This window comes from Trachymyrmex septentrionalis, unplaced genomic scaffold (genome assembly GCF_001594115.1).
Source record: "Trachymyrmex septentrionalis isolate Tsep2-gDNA-1 unplaced genomic scaffold, Tsep1.0 scaffold80, whole genome shotgun sequence".
Lineage (NCBI taxonomy): Eukaryota > Metazoa > Arthropoda > Insecta > Hymenoptera > Formicidae > Trachymyrmex > Trachymyrmex septentrionalis.
Window position 1 is genome coordinate 2868910 of NW_017305988.1, and position 17236 is coordinate 2886145.

Consider the following 17236-nt stretch of genomic DNA (forward strand, 5'->3'; position numbering starts at 1 on the left):
GGTGGGATATCACAGCATCGAATTTCTCTCCCGTCAGTGTCTTGCGCATTTTTATCCGTATCGCTATCGATCTAGCGATTAGCGATTAGCGATTGCGGATAGTCATCTGCAAAGGCGGCCGGGAAAGACTCGGAAAAAGCTACACGTCGCGTCGCCCCCCTTGCCACGAAGCCACGATCGTCTTACGATCTCGCGATCTTACGATCCAGCGAATGATTCTTCTTGAATCTCCATTCATTCCACTTGATCCTTTATTATTGTACAAGCGCAATCGTATCAATCATCCGCGTTGCTTCGATTCGTAAAAGAATTACAAGACGATCGAAAATCCCTAAAGCGATTATCCTTGTAAATCGATCGAGTATTTACAAGACGTACGATATTATCCCCGCGGGATCGTTACAGACGATCTACTTGCACACTTGCGAGGTGTCAAGTGTTTCCTTGGTCACGCTTAATCCAATCCGCTCGTCCGCTGTCGCCGCCCGTATACAGATCAATGCAGGCCGATAAATGACAAACTTGCCCGCGTCAAAGTATCACTGATCCCCGCCGTTTGCTCGCAACTCTCAACTATATTAATCGAATTCCTCACCTAGACTTCCACTGTTCCCTTGCCGTAAATTTACTTCGCGTGTTTATTCAATAATACCCCTGCCTTCCTTAAATTCCCGCCGATCGCTGCCGATCTTGCGCGCGTATATGTACCCCCTTTTACCTCGAATATTCAATCACACCGCGAGAACACTTGCAGGTGACACCGCGCGTTGATTATGACCGCGTTGACGAGCGCTCGTATAGCTCGTAAATCATCCACGGGGAAGAGAATGCACGTCGCGTCGAGCACTCTCTCCCTCCTCTCTCGCTCTCTCTCTCTCTCTCTCACTCCCTCCCTCCCACCTTCTCTCTCTCTCTCTCTCTCTCTCTCTCTCTCTCTCTCTCTCTCTCTCTCTCTCTCTCCGGTCAGACGTCATCTTTGCCGCTGCCGCGATTTACCTGAGAACATCGGCGCACCGGTAATGATCCACTTGTAACTCCAGTCCAACCGGAATCCCACAATTTTACGCGACGATAAATCCGAATTACAAGGAGGGCGAGGAGAAGAGAACGACGGCTGACGGCAACGTCGGGGCTGCGTGGACGAGCGCGGTGTAGCTCGCGCGCGTCGTCGGTGTTTTGAAAGGCGCTTGGCGCGGACAGGACGTACGGGGGTACGGGGTAGATACGAGCATCGAACGAACCGCCGCGTAGGGGCCTAAAAATCGATATTTCGGTCTTTGCTCCATCCTATACTCCTCCGAGCGGTGCGGCGAGCGGCGCGGTGTGTGGCGCGGCACGCCGGCTTTCGCCCGTCGCCGCGGCTGGCTAGAGAGGCAGAGGCAGAGGCAGAGGCAGAGGTAGGGTATGCCCCCCTGTGCTCGTCATCGATTTTCCCGGCTACCAATCGCACGCATCCATTTATCGTATCGATCGCCCGAGCTGATTTCGTCCGCGTTTGCGTCCGTCCGTCCATCCGCTCCCGTTCGCTCCACAACAACGATTCATACACCCTCCCGTCGACGATCACCCTTCCGTCTCTCTTCCTCACGCTCCCGCTGCTCTATCCGCCCTTCCTACCGCACCTTTCTCTCACGCCGCACATCGACGACCCCTATCCCCTTGTCGAGACGACCCTCGCCGCCATCGCTATCGCTGCCACCGCCACCACCTCCGCCGCCGCAGCCGTTTCGGCTGTACCTTCGATCGTAGATACGACTCGGGAGGGAGGCTCGTCAACGCGACGTGCGATCATTTCATATCCGCCGATTCTTCTTCATACGATCAGCCTGTTGATTATTCCGCGTAATTTTCGTACGCGGCAGCTTTTTTTTCTTTTCTTCGAGACGCATATATAATGTAGGGTAGTGTGTATACGTCATTCCGATTTGTTGCAGGCTATCGATTACCTGCCGTTCGATGATCTACCCCGTCCGGATCCTCCTCTACTCCTCCCGCAGGGGCTGGCTCTCCGTCGCGATATAAACGTTTCTAGAGAAACGTAAACTTGAATAAAGCTCTCGATGTTTGAAATTTTCAGCGATTTATGTAATCTCATGGCTTTTCAAATTATATAACAGATATACTTTTACGATCGATGTTAAATTGTTAATTGTAAAAAGTCAAAAATTAAACTGCGAGATGTGTAAATTACACGCAACGTTGATTTTAACATTGCTCGTGTAATCGAAAGACGCGCGTTTTTCTACCGTCGTTCCAAATATACGCTGCATATATGTGGTACAATATAAGCTACATAGATCCCAGCATCCATTACAGAACTAATACCGTATAAGAAGTGTTTTATATCGATATATGGTAGTGTAGATAGCACAGACGTGTAATAATACTTCTTGTATCTATATATATATATATATACACACACACACACACATACGTGTGTGTGTGACGAAATCTCTACATATTTTCCATATCAGTGCAGCACATTGTCATCATGGATCTATATGGATCACCTCGCGGGCATTGTCGCATCTGCTTCGCGAAAATTTCACAATCGAGAACGTCGCTCGCGTGAGCGAAGATGGCGGGATTGTTCGATATATTTTCAGGATTTCCTTGGCCACTCACACACACGCAGTGCACCGAGTATACGTACGTTGTGTATGTTTTGCGTGCGCGCGCGCGTGCGGCGACGTGCCGCATTGCGTCGTCGTCGACGACGACGACGACGACCCATTTTGCAACGGGGGCGCTAATAAGTCACGCGCTGTTCGCCACCCTCCCTTACCGTTAAATAATCAATCTCGTGCGCGACGATCGACGAGCGCCTTCTTTTTGTATTTTTTTTGTCTTTTTTTTTACCTGCCATTGCCGCGAAGAAGCGGCGGTTAGATCACGCCCGCGTCCGCGTCGTTTCGCGTCAAAAAGGTCCCCGATGGGTCGAAACGTTGGGATGGGGATTCGCTTCTCTGTACCGCGAAAGTTTTTAATTCCCGCTTGACGGGGATCAACGGGAATCCTCCGAGGCGTCGCGCTAACCGACGCAACGGAAGGGATGACTTCTCCTCGCCAGAAATTCCGATGATCGATGATCGACCCGCGCGAAAAGGACGAGCCCGAACGTTTGAATCGCGATCGCTCGGGTCTTCCTCGGGGGGTCACGTGACGCCGAGTCACGTGGCGCTTTCGCGCGAGGTCGCGCGGGGTCGCTGCGCGCGTATTCGCGAGAATCGCGCTGAATGCTGAGTCGCGCGAGCGGAGAGTAAATGGACTAGGAAGCACGTTGTAGGCAGTTGTGGTCGTTGTGGTGTACTTGACCGTGTAAATAATGCGCGTTGTCGTCGACGGCTGGACGCTCATCGCGCGATCGCAACGATGCCGACGAGGACGTTAACGGTTTGAGGCTTCGAGGGTGGCCGCGACAGTCCTCGAGAATACAAGGAACCGTAGCGTGCCGACAGTACTCTCGTACGAGGCCCCGTGAGTGGCCTGGAGTGGCCTCGCTGACCCAATTCCTTCGACTGCCTTCGACGCGACCGCAACCCTTTCACCGCGACCCTTTGTTTTGTTGGCGGTCACCGAGACGAACGACGACAACGACGACGATAACGACGACGACAACGAGGACGACGACGATGATGATGGTGATGATGACGACGATGTTGACGTTACATGGATAGCTAGAGATCCACCACGATCTTGCAGAGAATGGAACTCATCTCGTAGTGCTAATTTCTCCGGCAGGTTACCGTCGACTTGAAAAAAATAGCTAATCTCAGGAAAGGTTAAGTTGTGTTGGGCGATCCGATCGCAGGTGGAGCACGAGAGCTCCACGAACAAGCGATCACAGACGTTACGACGAGTTGATGATTAATACATGGATGCCGTCGGCACATGCGGCTTCCACTTTTTCACCAGACAACGCTGACGAGATGAAATATGCCTGTCCGAATTCTCGAGTGGGAACATGGCCCAAGGGACACAATCACGCGTTTGTGATTAATCTCCAGCAGCCTGTTGCCGGGATCCATGCGTTCATATATAGCAGTATGTGAGACGAGTTTCACCCAAAATGCCTCACGTCACACGAAAATGGGAATTATTCCCAGGTAGGAATCGCTTTTGTTGCGACGGCAGAGTAATGATGGCACCACAGACTGGAGTATTCTATGTCACCGTGTGCCTCATCGTTGGAACGAGTGGATTGTTTTTTGGTTTTGAGTAAGCAATGCATTTTATTACATTTACCTCCAAGGCTATTCATCACAGTATATAACAATTAGATTTTTTTTCTCAGATCAGATTGATATTCATTGTATTTTGATTTATTTAAGATACATCCAATCCTACAGTATAATCTTCCATCTAACCAATAAAACAAATATACAGCATCTCAATCTTCAGTATAAGATTAAAGAATACTATCTTTAATCTATTAACGTATTGTATACCTCATCATCAGAACAAATGAATTGTTGCTTGTTTGATTCATAGGTTATTTGATTACATTTTTGTCATCAAGGATGAACTTCAGAGTTTAGACACATTTAGAGCTGTTACAGCAATTTATATATCTTCTATGGAAAAGTACATTGGATACTTTGTGAGACTAGAATGATAAGATAAGATTTCGTATAATACAATTCTGAACGAAATAAGACTCAAATTCCAAGTTCAAGTTTAGTTTATTAATCTTATTCTCATTGTATGAAGGATGTAAATGTATCACAAAAACAAAAGGGAAATACTTAACCAAATTTTAACGAAAATTGATTTCAATTCTTATTTTGTTCAGACTTGTATCATGTTGAAAATTGTATCACCTTACCCTATTCATGCGATCTGATCTTATATTCAAAATCATTTTAGGGCTAGGATATATATAGTAAATGTCTTAAATAATGTCTTAGGATGCTAATACGATCTTCAAATTCATTTGTGATATCTTAAGACTGTATTTAAAATGGTTTTGAATATAAGAATCAACGATGAATACTGACCTTAGATCTGATCTTGGTTCTTGGATGGTTTAAGATTCTTAAGATTCCGACTATTAAAGCAATTATATTGCATCGCAAGATCATAATCGAGATGATTTTAAATACAAGATTGGATTACAAATACCATTCTTAATCTATTAACACACTGTATGCCTCATCAAATGGATTGTTCTCTGATCTTCTGAATAAATATTATCTACATGCGTTATATTATATGTGATATTAAGAATAAATCTCTTTATCTCTAAAGGTAAAATTAGGAACATAAACAACTTCTGTATTCTTTTAATCAAAGATACATTGGATGCAATTAAGATGGTATTCATAATTTAATCTTATATTTAAGATTGTCTGATGTTAAAAACTGCATCCAAATGAAACAATTGTACAGTATCTTGATATACAAGATGTATATTGAAGATTGGACTGTAAATGCTATTCTTAATCAGTTAGTAGGAAAATTAATATGCTTTTATATATATACCAAATGGAACAATTTCTGGACAATAGTTTTCTTTTTTTCCAGTTGTCCATATCTGGCACTACATGTTACACCAGCAATACCAGTAATAGGAGCTTTATTATTTATATTTGTAATGTCTGCTTTATTCCGCACAAGCTTCAGCGATCCTGGAGTAATTCCAAGAGCGACACCTGATGAAGCAGCTTACATTGAAAAACAAATTGGTATAAATATTATATAACTAGAATATTTATAGTAATTACATGGTTTAATTTACTTGTTTTAAAAGATTAATAATATTAATTTAGACATAATAAACAAATGTTTATTATAAGATTTGAACAATGCTCTTAAAACATTTTTCATAATTGTAGAAGTACCGAACAATGGCAACTCTAAAACATACAGACCTCCTCCCAGAACGAAAGAAGTCTTGATTAGAGGACAACCAGTAAAACTGAAATATTGCTTTACATGCAAGATATTTAGGCCACCTAGAGCCTCCCATTGTAGTTTATGTGACAACTGTGTAGGTATGTATCTATTGTTTTTATCAAAGTTGTATATACTTGTTTTCTGTTTCTCTTTCGTATTGTCAGCTACACTGACTACTACTCGTCAGGGTTAATTTCGAATAAGATATTACTTTAATCACAGATATATATATATATATATATTAAGCAAGAGAAATTTGAAAAATATAACTATTCTTACAGAGAGATTCGATCATCACTGTCCATGGGTTGGTAATTGCGTGGGCAGAAGAAATTATAGATATTTTTATGCTTTTATAGTATCCCTCGCATTTCTTTGTGTTTTTATATTTGTATGTGCAGTCACGCATATTATTATGCGTAAGTATATTAATTTCTGGATAATAAATCAATAAACGCGCAATTATGATTATGACGAAATTAACATTTCGTATATGTTTATTGTGATTTTAGTTACAAAAGATAACAAGCCATTTTTAGAAGCTGTAAAATTATCCCCGAGTAGTGTAATTGTAGGAGTCGTATGTTTCTTCTCTGTTTGGAGTATCTTAGGCCTCGCTGGTTTTCATACGTATTTAACTAGCAGCAATCAAACGACTAACGAAGATGTAAGTACATTTGACACACACACACACACACACACACACAAAATCATGTATAAATTATGTCAAAAATTTTCTTTAATTGTTGCTGTCATTTTTTAGATTAAAGGGTCGTTCACGAATAGAAGAGGGCAGGATAATTTTAATCCTTACAGTCAAGGAAACATTTGTGGAAATTTTTTTTATGTGTTATGTGGACCGGCCCCACCTAGTTTAATCGGTAACATCTTTCTCGTACAAGTTGCTATAATATTCATCTATGCAAATGTGCAAGTCATAGAATCGAAGAATATAGCTATGTCGTCATCCATTAATTGTGTATTGAATTCATTTTCGGACCATATCGTTTCAGATCGAAGAGGGATAGTCACACCTGAATATCGCGCAGAACATGAACGAGTTGGTGATGATAATGTAATTACTAATAATAAAACGTACGGTACTGCCAAAATTGTGCAGCCTCAGGTAATTATGTATAATGTGTTTACTAATCTACTTTGATAATATAGTTAAATATAGTAAGAGATGTACAATAATGTATACATTTTACATTGTTATTTTTATTATTCATTTTGACAGTCAAACGGTACGACGGTTCAAACGAGTCCCAGTACGGATCTTACGAGCTCGATGAATAACTTGATCAGTGGTCAACATTCTCCAAGAATAGAGTCGATAAACGGTGAGTTGACCCTCTTGAGACATCCTACACGTTGTCCCGAGGATTTACCAAAATATCCGCGTCAATACATAAACGATACTTATGTGCCGCCATACCCGGCGCAACATTGCTCTCAGGATTCTGTGAAACATATTAAATATACCGAAGTAGACCGGTTAAATCCAGACTTTCAAAAATATCCGTGTAGATGCGAGGATGGTTTGCACAAATATCCTCATAGGTGTAGAGAGGAATATCATAGGTGCTCGGATAATAATCTTATATACGACCAGTGCATAGGGGAACAGAAATATGGCATTGATCTTCAAAAGTATCCTCAACGATACTCTGAGGATCCTTTACGTTATAAGATAAGTGAAAAGAACGGTTATACCGATCTACAAAAGTTTCCCCAGTGCTATTCTGAAGATCCATTACGGCTTTCGCAATCCCCGCATATGCTTAAATATAACAATTTGAGATGTGCCGAACACAGCTTAAAATATCCAATAACGAGGAATATTCTGCCGGCGCGTATATTAGGCACGGGTGGCATACCGATTATCGGACAGACCGCAATTGGCCTCGTAGTCAACAGATTCGGTTCCGGACCACTAACTAACAATTTATCGTATACAGAGAATTCGTTATGCCCGAGTGATAGTACGGAGGAAGATCTTTTGAATCGTCGTTTTATCATGAGCTCATTAAGTGATAATGAGGACATTTAACGTTTATTATCAACCAATGACGCATTTTTGAATTATAAAATTCATTTATAGTGGATATATATATAAAGAGAATAATAAAATAATTATAATTATTACAGTCTTATACTAAAGAAATCTTGGACTTGTTAGAAAACATTGACAATTAGAATTGTAATTCGTCCTATTCTTGAAAAATCTTCACATTGAGAAAGAGTGTACTGATTTGAATGTATGTATGTATGTATGTAGGTATGTAGGTATGTATGTATGTATATATGCATATTGTAAATGATTATACGTGATTGTTCTTGATTCCTTCAATTGAGAATTTAAAAAAAAACTATATATACAAATATCGAGAAGTTGAATTTAATTGTTGAGAAAAAGAGATCTATTTATTTTTTGAAAATACCATTTTGCATTACGTATATACATATAAATGTTTATTTAAAAAATGTATATTACAGTTATGGTGGTGAGTTAAGGGTATATATAATACCAATTTTGTTTGATGTGACTTCTCTTAATGATATTCTTTTTAATTAATATTTTATATATTACTTATTATATAAACAAGTACTATACACACTAAACGTTTGAACCTTTGAAATGCTTATATATATATATATAAAAGCAATGAAAGTGCACACGTTTTTTTTTATATCGTTCTTCACTTTCACATATATACCGCGCGCGCGCGCGCGCGCACACACACACACACACAAAAAAAATATAAGTGACATTTTTCTTAGTGATTAGTATAATTTGGATATAATTCAATAAATTTGTATTTCTTTGTTGTTTAAAATTACGTCCTGTTATCGAGGGCTCAGAGCATACTACTTGGTAAGTTCATTTCATACATTTTGATAGTCATTGAATGTGTTTTAATATACGAATGACTTGATTATATTTTTACTAGTATTAATAAATCACGTGACATATTTCTTTTATATTTTTAAGAGACTAATTTTGGAGCAATATATTAATTACAGGGTTTATGGCTTGTGACTAATTGGTTTATAATTTGGTTTTATATTTTATATATATATAGTATATAATAGGGAAGATAAAATTTTATATAATCTGTAAATTAGTTGTATACGCGGAAATGTATTGAAGTTTTTGTTTTTATTTAAAAGAAAAGTTCTGATTCAATAATAACATTTAATTTTTCGATGTGCATATGCTCTCTTTACAAATTTACAAAATTCGGTAAGATATTTTGTAATACCAAAGAATGTAACGAGTGTGGTTTGATATACTCTTTTTTGTCTTCACGCATAAATGGAACGAGTGTAAAAAAAAAAATGAAACATTTTTGCAGTGTTATGTCTAATGTAAGATGTTAACTTTACGGAATGTAAGAATGTGTACTGAGAATTAGTGCATTATTAAATGGGTAATTGATTATGATAGGAGCTTGCATCGCTGATACATTGTGTGTAAAAGAACACAAGGCCAACGCTCTGCACCTTGATAATAATTGTACGATATAATTTTTTTCTTTCCTATCTATATTAAGGAAGTTTTATAACAGCTTGTTTCCCTTCACGGTTTAATAGCAATTATTTATATTTTAATGCTGTATGTGCACTTATTTTTTTTTTGTATAAATTGTCCATGTCAACAACATCAAAATAAGATGACTTATCTTTGGCATTATAAATTTTGTTTTTAGGTAGTACCACGAACAGTATAAGTCAACTTGTTACCAACGAAATACCGCTAGCGTCTCTCAATATAGCACCAATTGATATCGATGAAATCGCTCCGCTGCCTTCTCGTCAGAGTGTCGTGGTCTCTTCCGCTCTGGATACATCTTCCATACCAACAGTAACTGTAACAACTCCTTTATCTGCGTCTAGACTTAGACTATTGCAGGACACGACTATGATAGAGTCCGCCTTAGATTTGGATTCGTTGGAAGATGCGAGCATCGGTAAAGGAAGTCAGTCAGGTCTTATAAAAATAGGTGTAATATAAAAGTTGCAACTCGTAGAGATTAAGAATAATTGATTTCTGTTTAATGGATAGTGCAATTTTAATATCGTGTTTTAAAACAAGGATTGCAATTTGTTTGCATCCTCATCGAAAAACATTCACACACGATATGATAATTAAATGGAAATGTAGCCGTCAATTATCATGAATTGCAAGAAATAGTATATTTTTACACTGTTTTATGCTTTTTTTTTTGGCAGAAAAAGTGATTTCGTGAAATTTTAAAAATTAGTAAATTAAGTCACAAACAAAATATAGGCCGGAATTCACATGCTATGATTAAAGTACAAATATAATTATTTTGATAATTAAATTTGTATAATTAATTGCATAATTAAGTTGCAATAATGTATTTAAATCATAATTTCGTATGACTGCTATTTATTATATCACAATCATATTGAACTATAATAAGCATATGAGAAAGAATGTCGATGATATATCCCATTTTTGCAAATACATATTTCTGCGTTGAATGTGGAATTGTCATTAAATGTAGAAGCTGCCTATAGAAATTTTTAGAAAAAATTTTGGAAAGTATTATTAATATATTAATTAATTTATTGTTTACATTAAATTATTCACAATTCTATAAGGTATCTTCGCGATTCTATATAAGATATAAAAAAAAGTTGCTCGAAAGAAGAAATTATAGTGATGTAAAGGAAAGTCACATAAGCTACTTAATTTCGTTTATGTAAATTTATAAGTTGTATCACATATAAGAAAATTTATTTTTTCAATGTATGACATCTTTAATTATTAGAAATATATACATTTTGCATTATTTCATATGTATATATACAATACAATCATTGAAAATTAGTGATTTTGCTACATAAATATAAAAAATCGATATAGCTGTGTATAAATCATATTTCTGGCACCTATTTGTGCTTTCATTCAATGAGGAAAAGAATCAAAGTTACACTACGACAGAGAATGAAGTAAAAATGTTTGAATAGTATAAAGATGAAAGAAAAAAAAAAGAGGAACATTACTTTCAACATAAGTAAAGAAAGAACATTTATTGTCGAAAAAGCGTAAAAACTACGATATTTTTTTGTTACGTTTCCCCAGCGTTCTTAGAGATATTGTCTTTTTGAAGGAATTTGTCGTGTACAGTGTAAAAAGTTTTGTAAATAAAATTTTCATACACATTAGCATAGAGAATTTTACAAACAGAATATACAAACAAGATTTATTAAAGTAACGCAGTTGATAGCAAGCATTTAAACATTAGAATTATCACTGCCTAATTTATTAACGAATTTTGTAACAAAATTGTTATTACCTATAATTTGGCATTATCATGCGATATGAGAAGAGTCATACTAAAGATATAAGGATTGCCATTACGAAGACTAAAAATTATAAGACTATTATTATTCTTTTGTATATAAAAATACATGTGTATGATACGGTATATGTATATATTATGTAGATGTTATAATAAAATGCATATATAATATAAAGCAAGTTAGAAACATATTGTAATATTTTATTTTCCTGTAAATATATTAACAAAAATGAAAAATGCATATGAGAGAAAGATGAGCGAGCTATACATTCTTATTTCATGTTTAAAGTTTTGTCATTTTTATAAATTTGTGTAAAATTATTTAGGAGAAATAATTAGGAGAATTCTATCTCATAAGAACATCATATTAAGGTTAAAGAAATTTTATTATATGCTAATTTTAAAATGTGTATATTAAATTTAAAATTTTTGCAACGATATTTACATTTTTATGATTTTAAAATATATGTACTTTAAAATGGACACTGTATAGTATACATAACATATAAATAAACCGCTATTTCACATGTACCATGTATAGAATAAAATATATATTATTAAATCATGAACTGGTAAACGAGGACAGCTACCAACAATATAACAAATGCAACACTTAAACCAGTAAGGTACGTAGTCATTTGATAATTTCCAGTTGTATCAGCATTATTATCCAACGCTTTAGTATTGACATTACTTTGACAGTAGATTTCTATAGGATCTGCATTAACATATTCGGTTACAATCGAATAATATATGTGACTTTATTGTTGCTACAATGATACTTAATATTTTTCTACTCACCAGCTTGTAGTTCGACCTCTTTTTGAACCTGACTTTCTTGTACGTTGAGATCTAAAAGTTCCTGTAATGATAATAATGCTTCTTGCGGCCCTTCGCCAGGAAACAAATAATCCGATAACGTAACTTTATTATCTGGTAATGCTATTAACACCCGTCTCGGTAGTTCATGCAACGTGATATTCTCTGAAAACAAGTTGCAAAGATGCAGAATACAAGAGTATCAAATTTTACTATAATATTTATATCGCATATCTCTCATTCGTGATTTACCTTCGGGAGAATCATTTTCTTCTTCTATTAAACTATCCCAATGCATTTCCAATCTACTTGCGAGAGATCTCACTATATCTTCTTTCACTGCTGTATTGGCTTCTGCAATACTGGCTCTCTGATGTACAAACGTCCTACTGACTAATTGTCCAATTAGTCGTATCGATGCGCTGCACGGTGTTGTTCTTACGTCCATATTATTGTTATCTTGTGACTAATAAAATTAATTTTCCAAGGTTAAATAATAAAGAGCATGCAGCCACAACTAAGGATGTAAATAAGTTATATATTATTTAAAAACAATTTCATAACAATAAGTAGACCTTTCGGTCAAGATTTGACCTTCTTCAGTACAATAAAATTGAATACGTAAAGAAATTAATTACAAAAGTTTTTTCTTCCATGAGCCCCACACGAAGAGACTTACGGTAGTTTAAATTCACTCTTTACCTTAAATCATCACAGTGTTCAGTGGAGTCCTCGCACCACAGGATACTCGGTACACAACTCGGTACTTGCGTGTCTCTTCTCGGTACTTGCGTGTGGGGCTCGTCGTTTTTTAAATGAAGAATTCTTAATTGTATCATGGAAGAAAAAACTTTTGTAATTAATTTCTTTCTATCCATATAGCGCGATAACAATTAACTGTTATCTTAATCTACTTCGATCGATTGCGATTAATTCCGTATTATAAGGAAATAATAATTTTTGTTACTAGCTATCGCTACATTTATCAGATGAATTGTGTATTTAGTTTTAATTTTTAACGTATTCAATTTTATTGTACTGAAGAGGGTCAAATCTTGACCGAAACGTCTACTTATTGTTATGAAATTGTTTTTAAATAATATATAACTTATTTACATCCTTAGTTGTGACTGTATGCTCTTTATTATTTAACCTTGTAAGCTTTAACAAAATTGTATTTATACTAACGCAGGGAATATATAGGCTGACTTGAAGTGAATTATTACTATCATCTGTCTTATTTTTACATTCTTTGTTACTACTCTTCTTCCTCTTGCCAAGTGTTTCCAATGTGTCATCTGGAGATCTGACTTCTCCCTCAATAACGATAAGTGAAGAATAGATTAAATCTGCTACGTTTATCAGAATATTCTGTAACATTTAATGTTTTTAATGTGGTATTGTACAAATAATTAAGTATTCGTTCATTAATACCTGTAATTGCTTCTTGAGCGTTTCAGGATCCTTGTCTACAGTAATAAGGTATAATCTGTCAAAGTCAACTAGAGTTTCAAGTTGATGCCACTTGGTTGCTTTTTCTTGGAATTTCAAATCGGCTGGTTTGAACATACTTAGTAGACTTTTATTAGTCTTTAGCGGGACTTGAACTTCCCTAGCAGTATCTATAGACTTGCAAATATATCTAAAGGTAAAATTAAAACAGTGAAAATACAATGTAAAATTTTTAAATCTCCTTGAAGGAGTCAGCATACTTTTGTGCAATACTGTTAAAACTTAATATCAGCTTCTCATCCTGATTATTTCCACAGAAGTACTTATTATTCCTCGACAAAGTTATGTGAATTGCACCAAAAACTGATTTAAGCTTTTTTATATTACTAATATCATCTAAAATATCCTCAGGTCCAACAATAAATACACCAAGAACCCACATTCCACCAGGTAACATTCTTGTAACCTGTGAGAAAACAAAACTCAACATCATTTTTTATACAATAAATACAGTAGTAGGTTGATTAAATACACACACGCGCGCACGCACATTGATAATTCTTTATTCTTCAAATACTTATTTATATATTCAGATATATCTGTAATTACTTGCAAAAATACTCATGTTATTGCACATCATTAAATATTATAACTATATTTGTAAAAAAATATCAAAATGTATTGACAGAGATTGTATTGGTTTTTATTTGATTTGAAATATTAATTGTAAGAATTGTTTGAAATATTAATTGTGCTTTTAATGGTTTCTGCTAAATAAAAAATTTGTTCGTTTCTAATTAAACAATTCATAAAAATAAGTAATTAAATCTTATTTCATAATTAGCATAGATAGGAGCTATTCAGTTTCAACTTTAAAGCAATACAAAAATTTACTATAACAATATCTCTTTATAGTGCTTATAATTATATTATACAATCATGATTGCTTCTTTAAATAATCTGTTTAGAAACATAAACATTAAGTATCGTGAAAAAATCCTGCTCTATCCAATATAAAAAGGTTATAACATACATGTTTAGCATGATCAGCAACCCAACGCATAGGTATATCTTTAACAGATCTGATGTATATATTTGCTGCATCCTCTTCTGTAGGCACTGTGGAACTAATTAATGTTTCTTCCACGACATTTTTAGTGCGAGGAGGTGGTGTTTTCGCTAAATGCACAATGTAGTCCTTTTGCCCAGCACTCTGTAATATCAAATAAGACAGTGAAACAATACATACAACTTATCGTAAAATTTAATATCATGCATCTGTAGAATAAAATTTCTTTGCTCTCAGATCCAATGATTAAAGAAAAAACATAAATATGTAAGAATCACTGCTTGAGTTTTGTATTAATATAAAATCAATTATAAAATTATTACATTAATATCATAAAATTGTATGACTTTCTTATCGCATGTTAAAAATGAGAGAGCAATGTGCGATCGGCACAGAGAAGCAAAGGAAAATCTAACCTGTCCTAAAATCAATCCTATCACATATCCATCTGGTTTCGCTAACGATGTTAAATATGTGCGAAGATGTTCCTCAACATAAACTGTTCGTCCCATTTTTTCCGTGTGCTTTTCCTCCTGAATTTGTTTCGGCATAAATTTGGCATAAACCGCAACAAATCGCGCGTGGTGAAAAATTTTTGTATGTATGTAATCTAAAAAAAAAGTTACATGATTGCTACGCTATCTACAGGATACGACATCACACGACACCGGTGACACGCCGCGATTTCTCTTTTTTTGACAAGTTCAGAACGCACAACGCATTCATAGCAAACAGTGTTACCGCAACAAAATTATAAAATGTACTAACATCTAGTGACAAAAAGTAGAAAATGTATGTTACTAACATCTAGTAACTGTCCAATAAGCGCTTAGTATTAATAATAATTTTTTTGTATGATGTGATTATTAGATCACAAAAATGGAGGATTTTTGCGCGAACTTTTATCTAGAGGTGCCGTTTTACGCATGATACGCATGATATGTTATTTTCTCTTTGTGTTCATTGAAGTAACACAGTACAGGCTGGAGCCGTTCCTGTATTACCGCTAGAGCTAGTGTTTTGGACGGTTTTGTTCCTGTCAAATTTCTTTGTAGTGGTTTTACATAATAAAAATTCCTTTTCCACGATTAAAATAATTACATGCTGATGTACTTGTCGCTGGTTTTTATTTTTTTTTTTCAGCTTTGAACACAAAATACACCAGTGACAAATACATTAGCATGTACATACATTTTAATCGTGGAAAAGGAATTTTTATTCTGTGAAATCAAGTCTACAAAGAAATTCGACAGGAATAAAAACATCAAAAACATTAGTTTTATCGATAATACAAGGGCGGCTCCAACTTCCCTTTGAAAATATTCAATATCGTTTTGTTCACTAACGGTACATATTTATTTAAAATTATATCTAATATCACCGACGAGATACTATTAAAGTCCGTCAACCATGGGTAAATTTTCGGCGGTGTAAAAAGGATCCCAAGGGAAGTAATGAAAGAACGCTGACATTATCGATAATTGATATAAATTTGCTATTATTAATATAAATATTTGGCTTATACATTATTAAATTCATAACTTTTTATTACATAAATGTTCCATAAATAAATATGCATGTTTGTAAAGCCGTAATATCCTATATATTGCAGAAAAATTACAATTTTTTTCTCTGCAGTTATTATCTCTGTTGATAATAAAGCTTTAACGATAATACTGAAATCACGATTTTAAAGAAAAATCGAGTATTATTCGAGTTCTAAATGCATAAATACGTCTATTAAATTAATAAATCATAAAATAAGTACAATATTATCAGTTTTAAACTTTTAATCACTTCAATATTCAAGGAACGCGCGAACTCCCAAGGATGTCGGTCTTTAATAGTATTTTATCGATGCTAATATAGATCCAAATTTTAACTCTTTAATAATACAAAGATTGGCAACACTGGTCTTCATTGTTATTATTTAAGTTTTTCTATGTACATACCATGGCCCTATAAACATGATAAAGGTCAGGAAAAAGATGATAAATCAAACGCAAACGTAGTCCGTGTTTTACTTCGTTTTGCTACAGATAAATGTATATCTAATATAGATAAAGGAGATTTATTTTAAATAATGATCGGATTAAATATTCGTAAGTATACAGCTGGAATACTATGCTGGTTAACCATAGTACGATTTTGCTTGCAGCGTTTTAAAAAGCAAGGAATATTTTTATGTATCAAGATAAGATAATGTACAGTGTTTCTCTTCTTTTACTTGTTCTGAGTATACAGACAGATGGATTTTCGGAAGATCTGTGCAATGTAAGTTAAGCCTGATCTACAATTGCGTAAACATAGACGTAGATACTTTTTCCGTGTTTCATACTCGTAATGTAATAAACTCTTCAAATAATATATCATAAAATCAACTCGATAAAAGATGAAAATGACACTTCGCAATTCTTTCTATATGTCGAGATAAAAAGGACAATAACGATGTAGACACATGACAGCACTCTGATTGGTTCACTCTTATGTTTTACGCAGTATAGTCGTGAAAGATAAAGTTGAATTATCTTTTATAACACGCTTTACAATTGGGAATGGTAGATTAAAACTTTGCTTTACAACATTTCACTACCATTTACAACTACATTTACGTTTTCTAGATTTAACTTTACATAACATGTTTTGAAAATATATATATATATAT

General features: G+C 35.3%; 3 protein-coding genes across 6 annotated transcripts in view; 1 reads left to right on the plus strand and 2 right to left on the minus strand.

The window, feature by feature from the left end:
- Nucleotides 1–3124, minus strand: part of LOC108754637 (zinc finger and BTB domain-containing protein 14) — a 5358-nt gene extending 2234 nt beyond the window's left edge. Inside the window, exon 1 of one of the 2 annotated variants that reach the window (XM_018497094.1) lies at nucleotides 2860–3124. In XM_018497094.1, the coding sequence (XP_018352596.1) occupies nucleotides 2860–2866 (7 nt within the window). In that variant the 5' untranslated portion in view covers nucleotides 2867–3124. Of the gene's footprint in view, nucleotides 1–996; nucleotides 1322–2859 lie in introns of those variants that run through there. The other variant, XM_018497093.1, reaches the window with a different exon arrangement.
- A 120-nt stretch (nucleotides 3125–3244) lies between these two features.
- Nucleotides 3245–10190, plus strand: LOC108754808 (palmitoyltransferase ZDHHC18-like). Of its 2 annotated transcripts, none has more exons than XM_018497423.1 (9): nucleotides 3245–4218; nucleotides 5524–5684; nucleotides 5835–5993; nucleotides 6177–6314; nucleotides 6408–6562; nucleotides 6659–6776; nucleotides 6909–7021; nucleotides 7136–7919; nucleotides 9609–10190. In XM_018497423.1, exons 1-9 carry the CDS (start codon nucleotides 4070–4072, stop codon nucleotides 9911–9913), a joined length of 2082 nt encoding a protein of 693 aa, XP_018352925.1. In that variant the 5' UTR covers nucleotides 3245–4069; the 3' UTR covers nucleotides 9914–10190. The 2 variants fall into 2 exon arrangements, with proteins under 2 accessions (XP_018352925.1, XP_018352924.1); XM_018497422.1 differs by having other exon boundaries at nucleotides 7136–7238.
- Nucleotides 10191–11751: 1561 nt separating this feature from the next.
- LOC108754658 (protein odr-4 homolog) lies at nucleotides 11752–15267 on the minus strand. Of its 2 annotated transcripts, XM_018497132.1 has the most exons (9): nucleotides 14988–15267; nucleotides 14536–14715; nucleotides 13763–13968; nucleotides 13660–13692; nucleotides 13485–13623; nucleotides 13239–13421; nucleotides 12303–12516; nucleotides 12033–12215; nucleotides 11752–11949 (listed from the first exon to the last, which is right to left on the minus strand). In XM_018497132.1, the coding sequence occupies exons 1-9, from the start codon at nucleotides 15120–15122 to the stop codon at nucleotides 11789–11791; spliced, it is 1434 nt and encodes a 477-aa protein (XP_018352634.1). In that variant the 5' UTR covers nucleotides 15123–15267; the 3' UTR covers nucleotides 11752–11788. The 2 variants fall into 2 exon arrangements, with proteins under 2 accessions (XP_018352634.1, XP_018352633.1); XM_018497131.1 differs by having other exon boundaries at nucleotides 13485–13692.
- Between the last annotated feature and the right edge of the window lie 1969 nt (nucleotides 15268–17236).

Excerpts from the sequence above, each read along its gene's own strand:
- LOC108754658 (XM_018497131.1), bottom strand. The coding sequence starts at position 15,122 with ATGCCGAAACAAATTCAGGAGGAAAAGCACACGGAAAAAATGGGACGA. Across the intron at positions 13,969-14,535 it reads TTGCTGATCATGCTAAACAT|GTTACAAGAATGTTACCTGG; the intron begins GTATGTTATAAC and ends GTTTTCTCACAG. Across the intron at positions 12,517-13,238 it reads TCAGCCTATATATTCCCTGC|TCACAAGATAACAATAATAT; the intron begins GTTAGTATAAAT and ends TAATTTTATTAG.
- LOC108754808 (XM_018497423.1), top strand. The coding sequence starts at position 4,070 with ATGCCTCACGTCACACGAAAATGGGAATTATTCCCAGGTAGGAATCGC. Across the intron at positions 5,685-5,834 it reads TTACATTGAAAAACAAATTG|AAGTACCGAACAATGGCAAC; the intron begins GTATAAATATTA and ends TCATAATTGTAG. Across the intron at positions 6,777-6,908 it reads GGCCCCACCTAGTTTAATCG|ATCGAAGAGGGATAGTCACA; the intron begins GTAACATCTTTC and ends ATATCGTTTCAG.